Below are 25,422 nucleotides of genomic sequence, written 5' to 3'. Positions count from 1 at the left end.
GTCTGAAAGTTTTTCATTTGAATGGGGGAAGAAAGAAGGAAAAAGAGGAAATCCTCCATGTTTTAACACAGAAAAGCACAATCCTTTCAGCAGAATTGCCACCTCTTATCTTCTGCCTACAAACTATACAAGTTGTAGCATCTGCCCTTTCCTCAAATTAATGACTTTTAAAATTACCATCAAAATGACTTTTGATTCCAGGTTAGCTGAAAGATATAGAGAATTAAACTCTTTTCTCCCCGTTTGGATTAATTGCTAAAGAAAACAATAGAAAGATGATCAGGGAGAGGATTGCTTAGAAAGACAATCTACATTATCCCCTGGTTTCTGCATATTAGGAAATGAGTCAAATAAGAATGTGAATAAATAGGTGTGTTCAGAAGTGCTTAAATACAGAATTATTGTGATGGATAACCCTTTACACACAGTTGTGTCCCAAACCAAAGCGAGACACGCAGGAACAGAGGATGGGAAGGAGAGAAGGAGCAGTGGACAGAAAGGAGTGTATTTCTGACCAGGGCACGCTGCTGTTTTGGGGTGAAGGATGAGACTGAGGAATAAAGGAGAGGATGGAAGAGAAAAGTCCCAAAGCAGAAATACCTGCAGGAACTGACCAGGACCAGGCCCTGAGAGGGGCAGTGGAGGATGCTCCTCCTCATGGTCCCAGCGTGGGGAACAGCTGCTGTTTCCCTCAGACCTGGATCTGGACTGAGTGTAAAACTAATATTTGGGCTGGGCCATTAGTCACTGCTAAAGAACCCTTTTATCTCCAGTAAATTCCTTCCTGACAGTGTGTCTCACAAACCTTGCTTGTGAATATTGAAGTCAAAGCCAAATGTTCAGCCCTGGGCAGGAATTAACATCCTGCACAAAACAGGAATTGTCACAGGCACAAGTAACCTCTTCTGCTTTGCTAAGCCAAAATGTTCCTGATTTTCATTAAATTTGGTTTTATTCTGGTGTGAGGAATTTGAGGCAGGCAGTAAAATAGAAAAGTGCTGAAAGACAGCTCGGGAACTCAGCATCACATTTTTGGTCTAGGAAAACCAAGTCTGTTTGAACAAGACTTTTCTGGCACAGGAAAATTGAATATTGTTGCTGCTGAAAAAGAAACCGTGCAGTCTCTCCAATACCTGCCAGTCCAAAACAAAGATCACTTTTAGTACAGACCAGCAGCCCATCATCACTTTAAGAGACAGAATTTTCCAGACTTTTGTATTTAATCAGATCAGTAACCATATCTGCGTTCCACTTACCCTAAACTGCATTATTTGTGAACAAATGTGCATCTGGCAGAACAGCACTACTAATTAATTTATCTACTTATTACTGAGCAAAACCATGGGTTAACAATATCACTCCTGCGCATCCCCCGACTCTCCAGTCCTTCCTCAAAAGGGTTTGGGAACCAGGAGTCCATTCTGAGCTTTTGAAAGGCCAAAAGGTTAAAATCCCGCAGCGTTTCCAAAGCTCTCGGTAATGCTGTACAGTCCAGCGAATAAGGAGCGATGAAGCCACCCTGTCATTTACAACAACGCCAGGAGGGAGGTCCCAGCTATCACCAGAGCTCCAGCTCATCCTTCCCCCGGGCTGCTGCTGGAGCGGCCACCTCCTGAGCGCCCCGGTCCCGCAGGTAGCGTCTTCAGCGGGTCCCAGAACCCCGGTCCCGCAGGGCAGCATCTCCCGCAGGTACCAGAACCCCCGGTCCTTCACGGCAGCATCTCCCGCAGGTACCAGAACCCCCGGTCCTGCAGGGCAGCATCTCCCGCGGGTCCCAGAACCCCCGGTCCTGCAGGGCAGCATCTCCCGCGGGTACCAGAACCCGCAGGGCAGCATCTCCCGCAGATACCAGAACCCCCGGTCCCGCAGGGCAGCATCTCCCGCGGGTCCCAGAACCCCCGGTCCTTCACACCACATCTCCCGCAGGTACCAGCAGCGGCCGGAGGGTCCCGCCGCCCCCGAGCCCGAGCGGGGAGTTGGCGGCGGGAGCGGCCGCTCTGTGTCGGGCCGGGGCCCCTCCCCTGCTCCCCGCCCGGAGAACCGGGGGAACCCGTCCGGCCGGTCTGGCGGCGGCTCCCAGGGAGCCGGGGCGGGCGCGGGGCCGGCGGGGCTCGAGAGGAGCTGAGAGAGCGAGAGGGGACCCGGGGCACAGGTGGGGCCGGGGCCGGGGGGCTCCTGCCCAGCGGCGGCTGCGGGGCTACCGGAGAGGGACCGGGGATTTGTGGCTCCCGGAGAGGGGCCGGGGCTGCGGGGCTCCCGGCGAGGGGCCGGAGCTGCCGGAGAGGGGCAGCGGGTTCAGGGCAGGGCTGCCGGAGAGAGGCCGGGGGTTCAGGGCTGCCGGAGAGGGGCCGGGGCTGCCGGAGAGGGGCCGGAGCTGCCGGAGAGGGGCAGCGGGTTCAGGGCTGCCGGAGAGGGGCCGAGGGTTCAGGGCTGCCGGAGAGGGGCCGGGGCTCCCGGAGAGGGGCCGGGGCTGCGGGGCTCCCGGAGAGGGGCCGGGGCTGCCGGAGAGGGACCGGGAGTTCAGGGCTGCCGGAGAGGGGCCGGGGCTCCCGGAGAGGGGCCGGGGCTGCGGGGAGGTGCCGCCCCAGCCGCGGTACATCCATCCATCACCCCCGGACACGTCCAGCGCCACCTCCGCAAGAGCCGCGCTCGCTGCGGGCCGGGGGTCGGGGCAGGCTCTGTCCCGGCCCGCCCCGCCGCACAGGAGGGGCCGGAGCTGACCCAGGGCACACCCGGAACGCCTTTCTTTCTATTCTCTTTCCTTCCCAGAACATCAGCTGCTCGGAACGGTGATCCCACGCGTTGCTTCGGAGGGTTTAAAGCCCGGCGGAACAGAACGGCTGGCAGCGCCCACCCGAACCCCACGGGGATCGGCGTTCCCCTGGCTCCCAGCCGCGGGATGTGCGGCCGGTAATCGCGGAACCCCGAGTCTCTCCAGTTTAAAGAAGTTTAAAGAAGGTGCAGAAGTTTGCCGGGAGGTCAGGTAAGGCACGGGGAGCCTGCCCAGCTCGGCTGTCGCGGCCTCCCCGAACCCCCCAGGCACCGACTCCAGCTCGTGGCCCTGGGCTGGATGCCCTGCTCCCGGTTTTCATTCCCATACCTATAAATGATGAAAACAGCCTTCAGGGCTGCGGGGTGATTACTTATTAGTCAGTGTTTGTACAGCCGTCAGAGCAGCAATAGGTTTCTGCATTAAGGAACAGTAATTCTGCAATAGAAAATACTGGACAAGTTACCTGTGAGCTCAGTGACTTGCTTGCAAAACAAAACAAAACAAAGCAAAACAAAACAAAGCAAAAACAAACAAACAAAACACACACAAAAGAAATCGGTGTCTCGGTGCTGTTACCTCGTGCTCGTGCCTGTGGTTTAAACAGCATCCCTTCCCCGGAGCGGGGATGGAGCTGTGCTAAATGGAGCAGCTCATGGAGCGTTTCACCGCTGGCTCGGCTGGCAGCAGGAGAGCTCTGAAAGCCAAGAGGCCGAGCAGCGGTGGCAGCCGGGGCAGGGAGTGACGGCCAGGGCTGCTCGGTCCCTGCGGGGCTCGGCCGGGGGAGCCGGGGCTGCTGAGGCTTGCGGGGCTGCCTGGCCCTGGAGCATTCCCCAGCCGTGTGTGGCTGCTGCCCGAGCCCCTGGGTTAACTCTCTGTAAGTGCCTGTGCTGGATCAGCCTTGCTCAGCTTTCTCTCTGGCTGTGGGATTTGATCTGTCTTTCTCCTCAAAGCCTGGTTTAGAAGTTGTATCTGGCCATTTTTGAAGTTTTCCTTGTCAGCTTCTGTGCTGGTGATCACCTTAGAGCTTGCTCCTGTCCCAGGCCTCTGTTTCTGTGTTAACTTGTAGCTACCACCGAGATTATTTTCAGTAACTTCTAAACTGTTCTCACTTAATTCTGCCATATAAGACAGCGTGTGAATGTTCTGGACCTTTGCTTTGGGGTTTGGGATGGTGAATTCCAAAAGCCACTTGTGCTGAAGCTGTTTTAGAACGAGCTGCAGTTTATTTCTCTGCTCTCTTGTCGCTGTGCCTGTTGTTTGAGGGCCGAGAGTGTGAAGCTCTGCCTGCTCTTGAATGTGGAAAGGAGCTGTGTCGGTGTTGTTTCAGATCAGAGCGGTTTTGATGCTCTCCCTGGCCATGGGCTTTGTCAGACCTCTGTTAAATGAGATGCTTTGTGCAGCTGTAACTGAATGCAGGATGTTGGCCAGGAGCTTCTGAAACCCAACCCTGGCTCTGTCAGTGACTTACCCAATGGCCTTGGGCAAATCACTTAACCTCTGTGTTTCTGTGCTTGTCGGGGTGAAGGGTATGATTGTGGCTGGAGAGCGATCCTCTGAGCCCTGCTCGAGCTCTGTGGCAAGCTCACAGGATCCTTCTGCACTTCTGCAACCTCTGCTGCCTTTCAAACTCACAGGATCCTTCTGCAACCTCTGCTGGCTCTCAAACTCACAGGATCCTTCTGCAACATCTGCTGGCTTTCAAACTCACAGGATCCTTCTGCAACCTCCACTGGCTTTCAAACTCACAGGATCCTTCTGCAACATCTGCTGGCTTTCAAACTCACAGGATCCTTCTGCAACATCTGCTGGCTTTCAAACTCACAGGATCCTTCTGCAACCTCTGCTGGCTTTCAAACTCACAGGATCCTTCTGCAACCTCTGCAACATCTGCTGGCTTTCAAACTCACAGGATCCTTCTGCAACCTCCACTGGCTTTCAAACTCACAGGATCCTTCTGCAACATCTGCTGGCTTTCAAACTCACAGGATCCTTCTGCAACATCTGCTGGCTTTCAAACTCACAGGATCCTTCTGCAACCTCTGCTGGCTTTCAAACTCACAGGATCCTTCTGCAACATCTGCAACATCTGCTGGCTTTCAAACTCACAGGATCCTTCTGCAACCTCCACTGGCTTTCAAACTCACAGGATCCTTCTGCAACATCTGCTGGCTTTCAAACTCACAGGATCCTTCTGCAACATCTGCAACATCTGCTGGCTTTCAAACTCACAGGATCCTTCTGCAACCTCTGCTGGCTTTCAAACTCACAGGATCCTTCTGCAACATCTGCAACATCTGCTGGCTTTCAAACTCACAGGATCCTTCTGCAACATCTGCTGGCTTTCAAACTCACAGGATCCTTCTGCAACATCTGCTGGCTCTCAAACTCACAGCATCCTTCTGCAACATCTGCTGGCTTTCAAACTCACAGCATCCTTCTGCAACCTCTGCTGGCTTTCAAACTCACAGGATCCTTCTGCAACATCTGCTGGCTTTCAAACTCACAGCATCCTTCTGCAACCTCTGCTGGCTTTCAAACTCACAGCATCCTTCTGCAACCTCTGCTGGCTCTCAAACTCACAGGATCGTTCTGCAACATCTGCAACCTCTGCTGGCTTTCAAACTCACAGCATCCTTCTGCAACCTCTGCTGGCTCTCAAACTCACAGCATCCTTCTGCAACATCTGCTGGCTTTCAAACTCACAGGATCCTTCTGCAACATCTGCTGGCTTTCAAACTCACAGGATCGTTCTGCAACATCTGCTGGCTTTCAAACTCACAGGATCCTTCTGCAACATCTGCTGGCTTTCAAACTCACAGGATCGTTCTGCAACATCTGCAACCTCTGCTGGCTTTCAAACTCACAGGATCCTTCTGCACTTCTGCAACCTCTGCTGGCTTTCAAACTCACAGGATCCTTCTGCAACATCTGCTGGCTTTCAAACTCACAGGATCCTTCTGCAACCTCCACTGGCTTTCAAACTCACAGGATCCTTCTGCAACATCTGCTGGCTTTCAAACTCACAGGATCGTTCTGCAACATCTGCTGGCTTTCAAACTCACAGGATCCTTCTGCAACATCTGCTGGCTTTCAAACTCACAGGATCCTTCTGCAACCTCTGCTGGCTTTCAAACTCACAGGATCCTTCTGCAACATCTGCTGGCTTTCAAGCTCACAGAATCGTTTCTTTGCTGGCTTTTCCCCATGTCTTCTGACATGAAATATGTTTTTCATTTGAGTTTGAAGATTGATGGTGGTAGGAAAGATGTGCACTAATGTCTTTACAAACAGGGAGTTTGAAATGCCTCTGCCAGCCTCAAGGCCTGAGTTTATCACAGAGCCCAGACAGTGACTCCTGAACCTCAGGGTAATGGACAAGTGTTTCCTCACAAAGCCTATCACAGAGCTCAGAGAGCCTGAACGTCAGAGCTGGGGGTAAAATGCCAGGCACAAAGGGGGATGTGTGCCAGGTGTACCATCCTGGTACCTCAGCTGATGGGGAAAGGAAGAGCACAACACACACCCTGGAGTTTAGGATGAAAGGAGGCTGCGCCCTCCAAAACCCCCAGAGAGAAACTCCACAGGGGTGCACCCAGAGCACTCTCTCCCTTTATTTGAATAAAGTTGCAGCACTCCTCTGTCTCCTTGCTGGACACTGGCTTTTCATAGTGTGATTTTTCCTCACAATGGGCAATTTCAGCAAGTTTATGGGTGCTCTTGGGTACAAAATGCTGTACAGTGATGCACAGGGAGATGCTGAACAATGTATTAAAAATGAAAAAATGGGGGTGAGGAGAAGCACTGCAAGGGAAAACAGGAAACAAATCAAGAAAAGAACCATTTGCCAAAGGGACTGTCCCTGAAAGGAGGGACAGGAGCAGCACAGAAAGGTCTGGAGAACTAAGCAGAAATCTCTCTCCTAAGAAATTTCGCAAGGCAAATCAATTTCATGATTTTTTTAAAGAAGAGTTTTTTGTTGTTGTGTGCACACGAGGTGGAATCAGCCAATAAACCATTTTTTTACATTGTTTATTGCAGATGGAGCCTGAGTTGAATCTGAGCACAGGGAATTCCCTGTGAGTGGCCGGTGCCAGCATCTGTGATGCAGTCTGGGCTTCAGTCACACCCTCCATCGGATAAAGGTCAGGGAAATGGCTTTGGTGTCCATTGCAGATGCTGCCAGAAAAGGTGTATAAATGGAATTTCCAATCTTGGTAGCAGGAAGTAACCTTTATTTAGTCCAGTTAAAAATACCTGCTGGTTTTGATGATGACTGTGATTGCTAGGGAAAAAAACTCTATAAAGTTCCAAACATCTTCTACTCTAAACAATGCAGTTTAAGTGTGCACAAAAATAATTCTTTTTTCCTCTATGAACCTCAGTATGGGCTGTTATATAAGGTGAACCTCGAGAGCAAGGTAACACCCTCAAAAAAGCAGATTGAAACCCTTTCAGAGTACGTGGAAACTGCAGCTTGAGCAAAGGTTAGCAACCCCCTTATCTTCTGCAAAGATAGCTTGCCTTGCCTTGGACTTTAAATGACAGAGCTCTGCAGGTCTGTTAATGAGAAATCCCAGGGCAGATAATGGGGAAAATGATGATTTTGTTTATGCAATGGCACATCTTCACCCATTGTTGCGTAACTCTAGGCAGCTGGTCTGTAAGATGTGGGTGTCTTTCTCAGAGTGATTTTCTGTTAAATTCTTGGTGTCTGGTTAATCTCTTGTGTCAAATCCTGATGGCTTATTGGGATAAATTAATTCTATTGGAATGTCCTTCATACTTGTTTTCATACAAGTTTTAATAAATAGCTACACTGGGGAGTACACAACAACCTCTGCTTTCTATTTTTAATTTTTTCCCCAAGATGGGACTTGAAGATTTGTCAGCAGCGCAGAACTGCACCGTCTCTCCTCTCTCTAGAAAGTTTCAGGGTCTTAGTGTCTCAGCTTCCTTCACCAGGTGTGTGGTGTGTTCAGGAACTGTCACCTCCCAGCAGCTTTTTAAAGCAAGCTTTGCAGAGCTTGGTGGTGCCAGTGTTGCAGTTTTGCTCCTCCTTTGTTGTTTGCCTCCTGATGGTGCTGGTGATTTGGTTCCCTGCAAAGGAAACATCTGTGGGTGTTGCAGGTTTGGCTGTGCACGGTAGCAATTAAAAAGTCTCTTGGAGCTGGAATTAGTCCTTGGTGCTCAGAGTTTGTCCAGCCTCCAGAGCAGCAGTGGGTGCCTGTGTTCAGGTGTTACTGTGAATCAGATCCACTTTGTGTTTAAAATCGGTGTGTGGTGTGCTGGTGATGAGGGGCTGGGGCACAGCAGCACTCCATGGTGCAGGTGACTCGATGGTGACTCCTGGCACCTGCAGGATGGGGTCCCCAAGGATTTCCCACGTCTCAGGGACAGCTGGAGTCGGTGGTGGCTCTGCTGTGTGGAGATCTCGGGTATGACACGTTCTGCTGTCCTGGCTCGTGTGGGTGCACGGCTTCCCCAGGAGCCTTTTGGGTTTTTATCTGCAGCCATGCTGGAACTGCTCTGATTGGAACCTTTTGGGGAGGGACCTGAGCCACCCCGAGTTAGGCACGTGCTGGCAGGTTCCAGTGGGACTGTTTCCAGGCTCACAGTGCAGGGAAGATGTGTAGGGTCAGGAGCTGGGTTTCATTACCTCAATGCTCTCGAGTTCAGGTACCTGAACTCCTGGATTCACCTTCTCTGGGGCATCCCAGGAGCTGGGCTTTACCTTTCTTAGGGTGCATGTGGCAGCCAGTGGTGTTTCTGAACAAATGACTAAGGGAAATCATCCCCTTCAAGATATCATTTTTGGTGTTCAACTGCCATAAAGTAGTCATTCAGGGAAGTACTTGGAGCTGTGGTGTGTGAGATAGCTCTACAGATTGATCAGCTTTAAGCATGTCATTTACAGGGCAATCTCCCTGAAGCTCAGCAGTGTTTGGAGTGAAGGTTATTTCCTTGGTCTTTTTGTGCTGATTCATGCTGTTTTAGCTGCTGTTTGCTTTTCCTCTCCAAATGTCATAAAGATTACCTGGAAGGCTGGAGCTGTTCAGGAGACCCTTCTATCTGCCTGTCCAAGCACTTGTTCCCAGAAACATCTCATATCTGCTGTGAGTAATCAGTGACCCAGCTCACGGGTTGGAAGCAACCCCAGTTTCTGATTTGCTGGTTTCCCTGCAGCAGCTCTGGTTCCAGGGAATGAGTTGCTGAATACATTTTTCATGAAGGCCCATACCCTGTGAAAGCCCTTGGCCAGGATCCCTGAGGGGAGAGCACAAAGGCAATATCCTGCTGTGGGAGGCAGAGGGAATATGAGGGATATGAGCTCCTGCTCCCTCCCAGGCTGGCTCTGTCTGTGCTCCTGTTTTGGCTCTGACTCTCCGTTACTGCCGAGGAGAGCAGAGTGGGACAGCTGAGGATGGCAGCATCATTACTGAGGGAAAATCCAATTGGGGTGCTCCTGCATCTGCCAGCAGGTCCTTGTGGGACAGCTGAGGATGGCAGCATCATTACTGAGGGAAAATCCAATTGAGGTGCTCATGTATCTGCCAGCAGGTCCTTGTGGGACACCCCAGCCCAGAGCAGCTCTGGGAGTTTGTATTCAGCCCTCCTGTCAGCAGGTTTTGTTTTGCAATGCCGGATGTAACATCTAGCAAAGAAATTAATCTTACGTGTCTGAGGATCAGGCTCTGCATTTAAATACTTTTTAAAATGCCAAGTTAAATCAGTGAAATATCTTGCTGTAGCTTTTTTGTCCTAATTGAACTCCAGAGACCTAAAGCAGTTCAGAAGGGTCTCTCTGGGTTACTTTTTGTACTATTTGAGTTTGCTTTATGTTTCTGCTGCTGTGCTCTGAAAGAGCAGTGTGTGGCCAGGTTTGAGCAGCTGTTGAGCTTGGCACTGCCAGGGTGAGTGAGGTAGTGCAGAATACAGTGCCAAGGACAGGAACATGCAGGTGTGGGCTGTGCACGGGCTGTGCTGGCCAGCAGGTGTGTGATGGTGAGGTTTGTGCTTCACATCTGAGGTCTTCATAGCCATAATAAACACAAAATAACAGCTTTAGGGGCATTTTAATCCTTCTACTATGCATGTCCCTTCGTTAACTTCCAGGGCACTTTGAGTGATGATCTGATTTGCAAGAAGTCACCCCAGGTTCTCACAGCACTGTCATGTTCAGTGACTCTCCAGAGAGGAATTTAGAGTAAGATTGCTTTGGGTTGCTGTTTACTGCCTTGAAACAAATGCATTAAGTGGAGTTTTTACAAGGTTTAATTTATTCCAAATTATCTGGTGCGTGCCCTGAGGCAGAAGTAGACACCAAACCTGAGTGGAATTTGCCCTTTAAGTAAATAAACTGGATCAGGTGTACCTAAACCTGTGATTAATACTATTTTGATCTCCTTTACCTCCCCATGTATCCATAGCACTATTGAATCAGCAGGATTTCCTGAGCTAGAGGCAGAGCTGGGAGCTGGGCATTGCTCCCCACCCACCCAGGCAGTGTGAGCTGACACTTCCTCTAGGCTGAGGTGCTCAGTGTGAGGTTTTCTGTTCTGAAGCTGACCTGAAACAGTGTGAAAGCCCCTGCTGTCAAGTCAGGAACTAGAAAATGAGGGCCTTGCAGCCAAGAACCAGCTTTTTAAAGTATTCTCTGAGTAACAGCAGCTGTGTTGTTCCATCTCCATGAGCTGTTTCCACAGTCCTCAGGATGGTGACTGCATCAAAAAACCAGTAGTGGCCTCCTCTGTTCTTGCCATGTTTGTTCCCCTTTAGTTTCTGCTGGGTGCTGCTGGGTGCAGGTTCTGCTGGCTGTGTGCTGCCCTCTGTTCCCGCTGCCTCAGGCCCAGCTGGCATCTCTGCAGCTCCTGGCATCTCCCCTTTCACACACCTTCCTCTCAACCTGCGGCACGTCCCAGCCAGCCCTTCCCTTCCAGACCAGGTGTCAAGAAACCTAACTCGAAACCAATTTGTCAGCCTGTCACGGGAGGGTTCCTGTGCCCTGGGTCCCGCAGCAGCTCTTGTCTTGTCTCTCCCAGCTGCGGGAGCTTTTCCTCAGGCTCCGGGCTGGCTCCTCCTGCAGCATGCTAATGCTGTGCCCGCAGCACAGAGCGTTTGTGCTGCCTGCAGGGGAACTCTTAATGACATCTCCTCTCTTAACGAGGTTTTCCAGTCGGCAGTTCAGTTCTCTGAGGAGGGAAAGTGACTGCAGTTAATTTATCCTTACCCCAGATCACTTTGCTGGCGTCTGTTCCCGGTGAGCATCACCTCTGGTGGCTCTGCAGGAATTGCCGTGGAGCCACACATCTGTCATGGAAAACAAAAGCAGCACGGTTTTAACATCTCATCTGACCCTTCTCATTACTAATTCGTTCATTAATCATTAAGCAGTTAATCAGTAAAGTTTAATAGACTAACAGCTGAATCTCTGTGTGCCAGGAATATGAGCTTGTTTCGGTTGCTGTGGAGTCAAAGACCTGGTGGCATTTTGTGTTCCAGGCACAGTGTGTGGGAGGAACTTGTTCCCCACAGCACAAGGGGCGTCAGCAGGACAGAAAGAGCTAAAGCACCAAAAAGAAATAAATCAAAATATCACAGTGAGGTATTCAGGGGCCTGAGTTGAAGCTTGAGGTGTATTCCCTGACTGCAAGGCTATTTAGGAAAACACGATCTGTAACAGGTTCTACACCTGTTAGGGACCAGCTGTCATTCTCCTGGGTAATTCCATCAGGGAGAAGCCTCCAGCAGCTTGGCTGGGAGAAGTGGTGTGGGTTCCTGCACACTTGTCCTGGTGGATTTGTTGTGTTTTGTGGGCTGTCAGTGTGTGCTGGGCAGGCCCTGCAGCGCTGTGGCTCGCAGCGTGGCGTGCCTCGGGCTACCTGCCAGCAGCCTGCCACCGGAGCAGCGCGGGCCGTGCTCATGGAATATTTATCTCACTCTTACCGCAGATATTAGGGAGGGGAGGTGATTCAGCTTGGCAAAAAGCAGAAGCTGAGGGGGTGTCAGCAGCTTTGGTGCCTGCCCTGCTGGTTGCTGGGTTTGTTAGCTAGGGCCATGCCTGGTGGTGAGGCAGGGGAAGCTGCTGTGCAGTTCAGGGTTAGGCTCCCCCCCAGCGATGGCTGGAGATTCCAGACTCCAGGCACATGGGCACAGCTCAGCTGGAGACCATCCCTCCTCTGCTACAGCTCAGGCCTGAGCCAGAATGCGTCCTGTGGTGTGCTGGGGTGTTTGCACCAACAAGTGGGATCCTGCAGTGACAAACACTGCTGCTCAGCCCGTGCAAGAGAGAGGAACGAGGCTGCTTTGGGCAGGCTGGGATGGAGGATCAGCTGTGTGACCTGAGCCCTGCATGTCTGACCTGGCTCTCGGTGCTCAGTTCCGTGTCCCCCTGTGGCCAAGCAGGGCTCCAGCTCCTGTGGCTCCTCACGGTGCAGTGGCCAGACGTGTCCGTGCGCTCCCCGGCTCCTCCGCCCTGCGTCAGAGCACACGGTGCTGCGGTGTGTAATTAATCACACGTAGCACAGCAGTAATGAGGGGCTGGCTGGGGCAACAACTGTCCCCTGACTCTGCTCAGTGCTGGAAAACTGAGCCCGTGCCCTGGGCTGTTCTGGAGAGACTGGTTTCATATGTGGGGTTTGGTGAGCGGTACCAGCAGAGGAAAATTAGAGATGTGGTTTGCGGCACTCGCTACGTGAGCTCTTTTCCCTAACTTGTCCCAAACCCTGGCAGGCTGCTAGCAGGATGATCCCAGAAAGGGATTCAGAGACCACCTTCGAGGAGGATTCCCAGCCCAACGATGAGGTGGTGCCCTACAGTGACGATGAAACAGAGGACGAGTTGGACGCTCGGCAGCCTGGGAATGAGCTGGGACCGAAACAAGCCAGCAGGGAGGCTGAGGAGATCCGAAATCCTGGGAAAAAAGGTAACAACATCCTGAACTGGATTTGGGCAGTACAAGATGCTGGATGCAGAGGCTGAGCCTCAGGGACCCATTGGACTCATGTGTTTATTTGTCAGGTATGGTTTGGGATGGCTTATCTGACTCTGGAGGAGTAACTGATGGTGGCTCAGTTTAACAAATGCCAGAATGAAACTCAGCTTCATTCCATCCTGCAGCTCTGTGCCACTGCTCCTTGCGTAAAGATAATGAGCTGCGTGGTGACCTCCTCTTAATTAAGGCAGGCCCTGGATGTGCGTGGCCTGTGCTCTGGGAACTGTTCACACAGACCTTCAGCTGCTTGTTTTCCCAATCCTCTGGGCTCCAGCATAACCATTTTGCTGTGCTCAGTCAGTGTTTTGCCTGGATTTCTGCTTGTGCAGAGCAGATTTCCAGCTCACTGCTCATTTTGTAGGCTCCTGAGTTTCCTGAAAGGTAAAAGGTGAGTGGGAGGAGTTCGAAGGAACCGGCAGGTACAGCTTGTGGCTGCTGCCGTAGGAACAGTGGGAGGAGCCTTTCTGGCATCCCTGTTCTGAACCTCTGCCCAAAAAAACATCTGGAGCTCCCCTAAATTCCCTTTTCTCATGCTGCAACACGAGGATTTTCAATGTAACCAGAGCCTGTGTCATTTATACAGATTTTCTCCTCTTTGTGTGGGAACAGTTGATCGGCTCTCATTTCATAACCACCTGTTGTTATGTTTTCATTTTACAAGCACCTGTCACATGTTTAGCTTAAGATTTTTTTAATGATGACATCCTTTAAAGTTGATGAATTACCAAAGCAGCCTGCCAAAACATTACGTGTTAGCACCACAGTTTAAAGTAATTTTGAGGAGGTTGCTTCCTGCAGGTTTTACCTCAGACCTCATTTACCAGTTTTCCATCAGTTTTATCAGCACAGCAATGTTTTTGGAATGTGTAAAAGAAAAGTTTATGTTTTTCTTTATGTCCTGTCATTTTGACAAAATTTAGGAACTTTCTCAATTTATGGGTATAATCTTTCAGATCAAAACGTGATTCTTTGAAATAAATATTTCTCTATTATCTTCTGGGCTTGAAAGCAAGCCTCTGGAAATGAAAGTTGTGTAGTCACGGGAAAAGTCCAGATACATCAGTCTGGAATTTCCTCTGTGGTGGGTGAGGGGGAAAAAAAAAGGTCTTTGGATTTGGGTTTTGAGGTGTGAGTCACGGCCGTGGCACTCCTCTGCCGCCGGGAGTTTCACCCCGTCCATGGGTGAAGAGGATCTGGTGAAACAGGGAAGAGCATCCAGCAGGGACAGTCACTCCAGCTGGAGGACAGAGGGGATGCTTGGCCGCTGAGTCAGGAAAGCTGCATTTCAAAATCTGCCTTCCTCACCCTCCCCAGGCAGGCAGAGCTGCCGGGAACCGCCTTCCAAAGCTGGGGAATGAATTCCTGGGATGGGAAACCTCGAGGTTTCCCGAGGGTGTTGCTGGAATGGGAGCGAAAGCGGTGAAAGAGCAGGCACAGACAATTATTTGATAGATGCAGCTCCTGCTCCTGAGTGCTCTCACAATCAAACAAAGCGGTGGCTGAAGAAATAAAATGAGCCCTTCAGATTTGTACTTTTTTATGGGTGTGAACAAATACTTGCCTTCAAAAGATGAGCTGACCTCTTCCAGCAAGACGGACAGCCGGGTTGGAGCGCTCAGCGCTTCACGGGCCTCACAGAAGTGAACTAAAAGAGGGGAGAGAAGGGAATTTAACATGAATAAACGTTACCCTGCAGCTTTCCCACAGAACTTTCAAATGTTAAGCAACGCTTCTTCCTCTGAATGTACTTGAATTGCTGGGAAAGACAAACAGGCTGGAAACTGAAAAGGTTTTTTTAAGGATATGTACTATAAAGCAGGTACCAGCCGAGCTTCGTTGAAAGTACCTTTAAAATGTGGATTTGAGAGAAAACCTGAAAGTGGCAGATTTGTTCCCTCATGTTTATAATGCTTTTCGATCCCTTTTATCCCTTACAGACTGCAGCTGGCAAGTTAAAGCAAACGATCAGCGCTTCTATGAGCAGCCGGGCTTCAAGAGAACAATCTTCCTGTGCTTCAAAAAAAGCAAATATGCGGTAAGCTGTTTTATCCCAATGAGGTGCTAAATGTCGGGTGAATGCTTCCTTAATCCCTGAAGATCTTTTTGGGATGGTGAGTGGTGTAAAAAACCACCGTTCACAATTCCTCAGTGCTTCCAGCGGGGGGGGGGGGGGGGGGGAGGAATAACTGGGCTGGGGTTTTGGAATGGTAAATCAAAGTATCAAGAGACTTGTTTAAGGTGAGGTGGAGAATTAAGAGCTTAAAAATACACACTGTGCATTTGTGTTGGAAGGAGAGGCTCTGCTGTGTGACTGATGTTTGGATTTCTCCCACAGGGAAACGCAATTAAGACGTACAAGTACAACCCCATCACTTTTTTACCTCTGAATCTGTTTGAACAGTTCAAGAGAGCAGCCAACTTTTACTTCCTTGTTCTTCTCATATTGCAGGTAAGCGAGATGGAGAATACTCGCTGGGAAGGGAATCTGAGCTCAGTAATATTTATGACACAATTCAGTGCTGTCCTGTCAGGGAATTGAGGGGCACTGTCTGCCGAGACCAAACCCATCATAGCAGAAACTGCAATAAATGTGGATGAGCTATAGCACAGCTCTGGGATGAGCTAGCTGCACAGAATTAGAATGAACTCGTTGCAGAGCTCATGAATTTCATGAGGAAAAGATGTCTCTTGAGTTCATCTCATAAATCAGAAGCACCAACAGTATATGAGCCAGTGCAATTGTGAAGGGGAAGCTGATTCCTAAGCAGTGTAACAGCCAAACTCCTCCCACAGAGTTTTGTTCATTTTCAAAACCTGACTTAAAATTGTCTCTGATGTGGTGTTTTTTTCTCTAGTCAGGTGACTATGAAATACCTCTGATTGATGATCCTGTACTGAACTGATTTTATTGGTCTTTTGTAGTCGATTCCTCAAATAACGACGCTGTCGTGGTACACAACGCTGGTGCCCTTGCTCTTGGTGCTGGGAATAACTGCAGTCAAAGACCTGGCGGATGACATTGTAAGAACCACGTTCTGTTCACTGAAAAGCAAAACCCACCCAGTGTAGCTCATTTCTCCTGTTGTGACAGAGCAGGGAGTTCATTCTTTGCTCCGCTTTCAGGCTCGTCACAGGATGGACAATGAGGTTAATAACAGGACATGTGATGTCATCAAGGATGGAAGGTTGGTGTGTTCCCCTCTGAGCTCTGTGAGTGATGAGCGTTGCCCTGTTGCTAAGCTTTGCCCCAGATCTGAAGCTGTAGGTGATAGGAAAGGTTCAGCTCTGATCTCCACTGCCTGCCTGAAAACCTCATTGAAGCTGGAAGAGAATTGCTTAAAGGAGTGATTTAAAATTAATTCACTGGGACTAAATCTGTGCTAAGAGCAACAGATCTCTTGTCTCCTCTTTGGAGAGAAGGACAGGAATTCCTAACTCAGTGAAGTGGGAAGAAAAGAGCTGGGCTGACTTTCTGAGCTGTAGACCCTCAACGAAATTGCAGTTTCTGAAAAGCAAACCCACAGCGCACCAAGAGCTCATTTTTGTTCTAAGCAAAGTTCAGTCCTAGAAGATTTATAGAGTGCATCGTGTTCTAGATTAAAGAATAATAATTATTAAACTATCTTGATATTAGGTTCAAAGCCACTAAATGGAAAGATATTAAAGTTGGTGATATCATTCGTCTGAAGAAAAATGCTTTTGTTCCTGTAAGTGCTTCAGATACATTTGTTTCATGTTTCTAGAGAGTTCAGGAGGAGTCTGGCTTTATTTGAGGTCTGTTTATTTATTCCCTAGGCTGATATTTTGCTGCTGTCCAGCTCAGAACCGAACAGTCTGTGCTACGTGGAGACAGCTGAACTGGATGGGTGAGGCTCTGCTTAGGGATGTCTGGCAGTTCATTTGGGCTGAGTAGGAAAAGAGCAAGGAATGTGTATGTGCTTGTTAAACCACACATGGGTAAATGTATCCAGCTGCTGATTCCCACAATTGAAGAATCACTCAAAACTGTCCACTGCAGACACATCAAAAGTGTTGGAGAATGTGGCATGGGAAGAAAGGGAAAGGATATGGACTTATTTTTTACTTTAGTATAGGTTGCCCAGAGAGGTAGTGCTACCTTAATTTAATTGTGCTTAAACTTCTCTCCTGTATCAGTGGCTTTAATAAAATCACCTTTTAATCCTTTCTTCTTAGAGAGACCAACTTGAAATTCAAAATGGCTCTAGAGGTGACACACAGACACCTTCAGGAAGAAAGTGCCCTGGCAGACTTTGATGGTGGGTACATCTCTAACCTAATGCTGTTAGAACGTAGCTCAAATTGTTTGCAAGTCAATAAATGTAAAGCTACTTCCATGGTGGGTACAAATCAGTGCATTTGGATTTAATTTGTACATTAAACACATTCTCCAAATTTTCTAGGTCTGGTTGAATGTGAAGAACCCAATAATCGACTGGATAAGTTTACAGGAACATTATCCTGGAGAAACTCAAATTATTCCCTGGATGCTGATAAGGTTTTGTTGCGTGGCTGTAAGATCAGGAATACAGATTTCTGCCATGGAATGGTCATATTTGCAGGTGAGTAATATTTCCCCACTAAGAGCACACCTGTAGAGTGAAAAAGGATCTTCATCTTACAGACACCAACTGTATTTCATATCCCACTTTGGTAAAACTATAATACTGATGTGTGTTTGCTTATCCTATCTTTCCTTTTTTTTAATTTTTCACTCTTTATTTTTAGGTGCTGACACAAAAATAATGAAAAATAGTGGAAAGACAAGATTTAAAAGGACAAAAATTGACTCCCTCATGAACTACATGGTTTATACTGTAAGCCTTTTTGTTTAAAATTCAGATTTTAAGTGAATAGTGAATGCAAAGTTAGGCAGCCTCTTCCTGTGTGTGTGTAATAAATATATTTTGGCTTTTTTCTGGCCTGCTGAGCTGGGATGGAGTAGGAGGAAGTGTGAAAGGTGCCTTTGTGGGAAACATTTGCTCCATTTCTCCCCACAAATACCCGTCACATTCTGTTTGGAACAAGGGGATTTGGGATTCGAGTGGAGCAAGTGTTTCTGAAGAGTGAGAATCCTGTGTGTGCCCTGCAGATCATCGTGGTCCTCATCCTGCTGTCGGCCGGGCTGGCCATCGGGCACACCTACTGGGAGCAGCAGGTTGGCAACTCCTCCTGGTACCTGTACGATGCGCAGGACTTCAGCCCTGCCTACCGGGGCTTCCTCAACTTCTGGGGGTACATCATTGTCCTCAACACCATGGTGCCCATCTCCCTCTACGTGAGGTAGGAAATCCCTCAGGAGGTGTTGCTGCGCGGATGCGCGAGCTGCGGCCGCGAGTCAGAACGTTCCCTCTCTTTCATTCAGCGTGGAAGTGATTCGCTTTGGCCAAAGCTATTTCATCAACTGGGACCTGCAGATGTACTACCCCGAGAAGGACACGGCTGCCAAGGCCAGGACCACCACGCTCAACGAGCAGCTGGGACAAATCCAGTACATCTTCTCAGACAAGACTGGAACCCTTACACAGAACATCATGACCTTCAAAAAGTGTTGCATAAACGGGCAAACATACGGTAAGTTGTGCAAAGCCTGTGCAAGGAGGATGAGGAATTGTTGGAAATCAGGTACATACGAGTTCTCTTAGTTCCAGCTGAACTTCCACAATTCACACTTGGCATTGGGTAAAGCATAGGGTTGAATTGTTGAGGTTTTTTCCCCACTTACAGAGTGGAAATTAAGGAACTTTACCAGGAACTTCTCAGCTTTCAGAAAAACTGAAAATTGGCAATTTGCACAATTTTTTGTACAAATTTACTTTCACTAGGAAGGCTTTGGGGCCAAAGTCAAGGAGCAGACAGGAGCAGCAGTTTGTCCTTTTCCTTTCCTTGCAGTGCTAGGGCAGTTCACGTTGTAGATGTGCTGAGCTCTGCTGTGCCTGCTCCCCTGACCGCGGGTGCTTCCCTTGCAGGAGACAGCCGGGACGCAGCGGGGCAGCTCCAGAGCCACCCAGAGGTAGGTTGAGCCCAGCTGGATCCCTGGAACGGGAACGCTCCCTCGGCAGAGCGCAGAGAGGCGCGGGTGGGCACACAGCAACGGCGCCTGGGCTAACTCAGACTCTCTTCCCCTGGGTTCTAAGCAGCAAGTCGATTTCAGCTGGAATACGTACGCTGATGGAAAGTTCTTATTCTATGATCAATATCTGATAGAGCAAATAAAGTCTGGAAAGGAGCCAGAAATCCAGAAGTTCTTTTTTCTGCTTGCAATTTGTCACACAGTCATGGCTGACACTTCTGATGGTGAGTGCAGCTTTTGGTTGGTTTGTTTTCCTTGTGTAGCAGAAAACAATAATTCAAATTCAGTTCTACAAGGGAGAGATCTGCACCTAATGCTGATATATTAAGGGAGGAGTGTTAGGCTGCCCTTTTAAATTAAACAAAACTAAATGGAGGGGAGATCAGCTGTTGAATTTGTGAATCACTGGTCAGAAGTTTCGATTAAAACATGGAATATTAATATTGCTTTACTCCCATCTTTGTGAAATCTCCATGGAACCAACTGTGTCCTGTCCTTTCTTGTTCCTAATGTTTTTGGGGTTGTTTCCACTCACTGTATTGGTGTCTCTGGCCAAGGATTTGTCTTCTGGAGTTCTTTTTGGAAGTGGTTCAATGACCAGATTGAGAAATTAGGATATTGAGGTAGAAGGCATGGGGGTTTGCATTAATCTGTGTGGGGAAGCAGGCTGAGGACTGATTCAGGTGTGAGGGCTGGGTGGGTTCACAGTCACTGCTCTGTGTGTGTGTGTGAGCTGCAGCAGTGCCCAGCTGGATCCTGAGCATTTCCTGCCTGCAATCCCACAGGTCAGCTCCATTACCAGGCAGCGTCCCCGGACGAGGGGGCCCTGGTGACGGCCGCCCGGAACTTCGGCTACGTTTTCCTCTCCCGAACACAGAACACCATCACCATCAGTGAGATGGGGGTCGAGAGGACCTACGATGTCCTGGCCATCCTGGATTTCAACAGCGACAGGAAGAGGATGTCTGTCATCGGTAAGCTGATGGCCGCCAGCGCGCACGGAGAATTTCAGGGGTGAAAAGGGGCGTGCAAAGGAAGCTGGCGTCGAGAATTAACAGCTGTGTGACAGCCCTGGGACACCTCTGAGTCCACTGAAGAAGGAATGCCATCTTGTGCTTTGGGACGTGGCAGTAGGCTGAAAAAGCCAATCTGAAATGATTCCTTTATCTGAGGGTGCCACCTGTGCTGTTTCCCTCTGCAGTAAGAGAGACCGGTGGCAATATCAGGCTGTACTGCAAAGGGGCCGATACGGTGATTTACGAGCGGCTGCACCCCAGCAATCTAAAGAGAGAAGCCACAGAAGAGGCACTCGATGTATGTTTTTTTAGTTTGTATGCTCTTTTTTAAAAAAAATTGTTTATTTCTGACAATAATGTTATTAATTTCCTTTTCCTAAGCTATTAAGACAAATGGAAACCTGCAATTAGTTCTGAAAGTTGGATTTGTTTTGTCGAACTTGTCAAATGCTTATGTTCTTACCCTCATGTTTGGATTGCAAATGAGGAGTTTTCTTTTGTGGATATGTGTGGTTTTAATTATTTTTAAGGTCTTTGCAAATGAAACTCTCAGGACACTCTGCCTGTGCTACAGAGACATAAGCCAGGATGAATTTGAAGTGTGGAATAAAAAGTTTGTGGAGGCCAGTTTAGCTACAAGTCACCGGGATGAAGCTCTGGACAAAGTGTATGAAGAAATAGAAAAAAACCTGATTGTAAGGAGCTGTGCATTTTTAGTACATTTCAATTGTGTTATTAAAAGAAAGTTTCAATGTTTCAATGCTACTGACCACCTGTATTTCAAATCCCTTCCAGCTGCTTGGTGCAACAGCTATTGAAGACAAACTACAGGATGGAGTTCCAGAAACTATCTCCAGACTCTCCAAAGCAGACATTAAAATCTGGGTGCTTACTGGTGACAAAAAAGGTGGGGTTGCTTACACCAAAGAGCTGAAAACTGGAGGGTTTTATCCTGTTCATATGCACTGCGGCATTGAAAGGCAATTCTCATACTGAAACATAAATCAGAAATTACCTAAGAGCACTTGAGCTGCTTCTGGCTGCTCCTAACAATTTCTTGTGACAGAACTTTCAGTAAATACTTTCCTCTCTTAATTTTTTTGGTAGAAACTGCTGAAAATATTGGATTTTCTTGTGAACTCTTAACAGAGGAAACGGCCATCTGCTATGGAGAAGATACCAGGCAAGTGAAAACACAGAGGAGTTCATTTTTGGGATTTGCAGTCTGAGCCTGACCTTGGCTTTTCTGTAACAGTTTCTCCGTCTCTTTCCAGTGCTCTCCTTCAAACGAGGCTGGAAAACCAGAGGAACAGCGCTGGATCCAGTCCACATTCCTCTCTCAGGATGAACGAGCCCTTCTTCCAGGGCAGCAGAGATCGGGCTCTAATCATCACTGGCTCCTGGCTGGTATGTACCAAGGCTGTTCCCCCGAGTGTCTGGGGTTTTGGGGCACCATCAGGCTACAGTGCCTCTCACTGAGGATTCCGTTCCTTTGTCTGCTCGAGCAGTTCATTAAAATGCCAGAAATGGACACTGGGAGCATAATGACCTCAGGTGTGATGTTAGTGCCTGGAGCAGGACTGGAAACGGTGCAGAAGGGAACTTAGTAAGTTTTACTTTTTTCACAGAATGAAATCCTGCTGGAGAAGAAAAAGAAGAAAAAGAAACTTAAACTGAAATTCCCCAGAACAGCAGAAGAAAAGAAGAAACAAACGGAAAAAAGGAGAAGGGCAGAGGCCTACAAGGAGCAGCAGCAGAAGAACTTTGTTGATCTGGCCTGTGAGTGCAGGGCTGTGATCTGCTGCCGCGTGACGCCCAAGCAGAAGGCCATGGTGGTGGATTTGGTGAAGAAGTACAAGAAGGCCATCACCCTGGCCATCGGAGATGGGGCCAATGATGTGAACATGATCAAAAGTAAGGCAGCTGTCGAGCTCTCTTGCTAGGACAGATCTCCTCTGGCCTGCTCCTGCAGTCTCTCCACTGTCCCTCTCTGTCAGAAGACTCTTCCATCTGCTTTGCTGCCGTGGGGCTTTTACCTTCTGTGCCTGTTTCCCTTTCTGAGGAAGCACTTTAGGAAATGGTTAGTGGTTTTTTTCCTGATCTATTTTAATTTTTTATTCTGTATGCATCCCCTGAGCAGGGACTTGAATCCCATCTGTTCTCATGCTGTGTGTTACAGAAGTGTAACATAAAGACCAAAGCAGCAGCTTGGCTGCCCCTTGCCTGGTGGCATTAGCCATCCCAGATTGTACCTGCTACTCTTTGAACAGCTTCTCAAGAGACCCCAGTGAGAAACAAACATCTAGGATAGGGTTTATGTGCCAAGGGTGTTTGTAAACTGCCTGGCCAGTTTGTTCTGGACTTTACTCCCTCCGTCCCATCGCTTGGTTCTCTTTGGTGAATTTCCCAGGTGCATTCTGACAGAACAAGCACTGAGAGAGAATCCAGGTGACAGTAGAAATGTGCCCCCGGTCCTGCTCCTGTCCCTTTGTCCAACCTGGTGTGTGGTGTTTGTGTCCTTCACCCAGCTGCCCACATTGGAGTTGGGATCAGTGGCCAGGAGGGGATGCAGGCTGTCATGTCCAGTGACTACTCCTTCGGACAGTTCCGCTACCTGCAGCGGCTGCTGCTGGTGCACGGGCGCTGGTCGTACATCAGGATGTGCAAGTTTCTGAGATACTTCTTCTACAAAAACTTTGCCTTCACGCTGGTCCACATCTGGTACTCGTTCTTCAATGGCTTCTCTGCCCAGGTAGGAAGGTCTGCTCGTGTGGGATAACAACAGGCGGATGCTTCTGTCACTGTGGAACAGCAAAGACAGCCTGGGAAGTGCCAGGAATGTGAGGCTGTCACCAGTGGTCTCTGCAGGAGGATGTGATGGGTGCTGAGCGAGTTAGTTAAGAGCAGTTAGGTATGATTGCAGAGCACTGAAGTCAGGATCATTGTTGTAGAGGGAGGAAGATTTGCAAGGAGTGGGGCAGCTCAACACAGACTAAAGAGCTTTAGCAGAGCCTTGAGCCAAGGTGCTGCTGCCTCTGGGTGAACTTAAAGCTGTAGCAGAGCCCATGTGAGCTTTCTCAGGAACTGGAGGGGAAGGATGTAATAAAATGAAATCCCTAAATCCTGCAATTCCCCCTCTGTTGCAGACAGCCTACGAGGACTGGTTCATCACTCTGTACAACGTGCTGTATTCCAGTCTCCCGGTCCTGCTCGTCGGCTTGCTCGACCAGGTATGCCCGTGTTGTTAGAGAAGATGAATCCAAAGGCATCTGCCACCACGTCTTTAGGTTACACTGGTTGCCGTGAAACAAGAGGAGTTTGGTTTTGTGGCTGTTAAGAATGTCTTCCTTTTGCATTGCTCAGTGCAAATCCCTGTTGTTGGAAGGAGAAAGGGATCTGCCGTTCCCTTTGGGACACGGTATAGTTCAGCTTCTCTCTCTTCAGAGCTCACGCTGAGAACAACAATTCACAACAACTTTCTTTTTCTTTTTCCTCTTTATTAAGGATGTGAGCGACAAACTGAGCCTTCGATTCCCCAGGCTTTATATTTTGGGTCAGAGAGATTTACTTTTCAACTACAAGAAGTTCTTTTTAAGTCTGCTCCATGGAGCTGTGACTTCACTGATCATCTTCTTCATCCCGTACGGAGCCTACCTTAAATCTATGGGACAAGACGGAGAAGCCCCTGCAGATTATCAGTCCTTTGCTGTCACAGCAGCATCCTCTCTGATATTTGTTGTCAATTTTCAGGCAAGTAAGCTTGGTTTCCTGAGCTCTGGTGCTCTGAGAACACTTTCTGTTCACTGCTCTAAAATTTCTACACTAAAAATGTAGCAACATGCAAAAAGTTGTCATTATTTGGAATCAGTAAACTCATTTGGCGCTTCTGTTTGCTTTTAGATTGGCCTGGATACGTGTTACTGGACTTTTGTTAATGCTTTCTCAGTATTTGGGAGTATTGCACTTTACTTTGGGATCACATTTGACTTACACAGTGCTGGAATCCACGTTCTCTTCCCTTCTGGTTTTCAGTTCACAGGTCAGTCCTTGTGGTTTGTGCTTCTCAGTCCTGTCTCATGTAGCTTTGCCATAATTACCTTTTGCTCTTTTTATTCCCAGGAACTGCTCCGAATGCTCTGCGCCAGCCCTACCTTTGGCTTACCATGATTTTATCCATTGCTATTTGCTTACTGCCTGTCGTGGCCCAGCGCTTCTTATCCATGACAATCTGGCCTTCGGAGAGCGACAAAGTGTGTGAAATCTGTGTTATGTGGGTGACTATGGCAGGAGCGTGTTTACAGGGGCTGCTGTCACTGCTAAGCTGTGCTGTCCCTGTGTGGAAGGTTTCCCTGTCCATGGCAGGGGTGGGATGGGATGGGCTTTTCCATTCCAAGCCGTTCTGGGATTTTGTGCTAATGTTAGAGACAAGTAAGTGATGATGCCCTTGGGAGAGGTTCACAAGCCTGGCTTGGGTCCTGGGGGAGGAGGAATGGCTGCAGGGCTGGCCAGAGGCAGCAGCTCAGTGAGGGCTGTTTCCTTTTGTGCCTGGCTGAGATCTGGTGATGCCACCGACACCTCGTGAGGCTGCTGAGGGCCCCGGTTTGGGCTTGATTTAGGTTCTGCTGGAGTGCCAGGGTTCATGTCAAGAGTGTAGGGGGATAGGTTTGGCTGCTTCTGCTCTGCCTTGAGCCAGCACAGCTACGAAAAGAGTTCAGGCTGTGCCGATGTGCTAACGCACGACCCACCGCGTGTTTGCCTGCAGATCCAGAGGAACCGTCGGAAGTACCTGCTGGAGGAGCAGCAGTGGAAGAGGCGGCAGAGCGCGTTCCGCCGCGGGGTCTCGGCTCGCCGCTCCGCCTACGCCTTCTCCCACCAGCGCGGCTACGCCGACCTGATCGCGTCGGGGCGCAGCATCCGCAAGCGGCGCGCCCCGCTGGCCGCGGTGCTGGCCGGCCCCGCCACGGGCTCCGGGGACACCGGCTCCTGATGGGCTGTGCTCGGCGCGCCCCGCTGGCCGCGGTGCTGGCCGGCCCCGCCACGGGCTCCGGGGACCCGCGGGACACCGGCCCGTGATGGACTGTGTGCGGCGAGCCCCGCTGGCCGCGGTGCTGGCCGGCCCCGCCACCGGCTCCGGGGACCCGCGGGACACCGGCTCCGGGGACCCGCGGGACACCGGCTCCGGGGACCCTCGGGACACCGGCTCCGGGGACCCGCGGGACACCGGCTCCGGGGACCCGCGGGACACCGGCTCCGGGGACACGCGGGACACCGGCCCGTGATGGGCTCTGCTCACTGCTGGCCACGAGCTGCCGCACCCAACCTCTCCGGACTAACAGAGAGCCTTTCTTAACTACGTGGCATAAGGATGTGAAGATTTTTGTCTTATCACAAAGGTTTCTGGGTTTGGACTCCTGGGAACGCAGAAAGACCGAGAGCTCTCCGTGGAGCTACTGATCCTTGTGTGACAGTGAAGGATACATGTGCTGGGAACGAAAACCCAGCAGTGTCGGTTTTTAGCGATGCCTGGAATTGCAGACTTTTCACTTTTTAA

General features: G+C 49.5%; 1 protein-coding gene across 1 annotated transcript; it reads left to right on the top strand.

Annotated features, from left to right (window-relative positions):
* The first annotated feature begins 2,105 nt into the window (after positions 1-2,105).
* LOC131592127 (phospholipid-transporting ATPase IC-like) lies at positions 2,106-24,858 on the top strand. Its single transcript, XM_058863410.1, has 31 exons — positions 2,106-2,152; positions 2,770-2,983; positions 6,812-6,915; positions 7,156-7,257; positions 12,503-12,695; positions 14,702-14,799; positions 15,100-15,213; positions 15,687-15,785; positions 15,888-15,949; positions 16,399-16,471; positions 16,560-16,630; positions 16,959-17,041; positions 17,186-17,344; positions 17,511-17,599; positions 17,875-18,065; positions 18,148-18,356; positions 18,752-18,795; positions 18,923-19,079; positions 19,641-19,829; positions 20,057-20,169; positions 20,402-20,566; positions 20,667-20,778; positions 20,979-21,054; positions 21,146-21,278; positions 21,500-21,785; positions 22,400-22,623; positions 23,018-23,101; positions 23,376-23,621; positions 23,772-23,910; positions 23,991-24,121; positions 24,634-24,858. The coding sequence occupies exons 5-31, from the start codon at positions 12,515-12,517 to the stop codon at positions 24,856-24,858; spliced, it is 3,753 nt and encodes a 1,250-aa protein (XP_058719393.1). The 5' UTR covers positions 2,106-2,152; positions 2,770-2,983; positions 6,812-6,915; positions 7,156-7,257; positions 12,503-12,514.
* Positions 24,859-25,422: the final 564 nt, after the last annotated feature.

The sequence above is a fragment of the Poecile atricapillus genome, chromosome W (assembly GCF_030490865.1).
Source record: "Poecile atricapillus isolate bPoeAtr1 chromosome W, bPoeAtr1.hap1, whole genome shotgun sequence".
Lineage (NCBI taxonomy): Eukaryota > Metazoa > Chordata > Aves > Passeriformes > Paridae > Poecile > Poecile atricapillus.
Note: the sequence above shows the minus strand (reverse complement) of the source record. Positions and strands in the feature narration are given on the sequence as shown.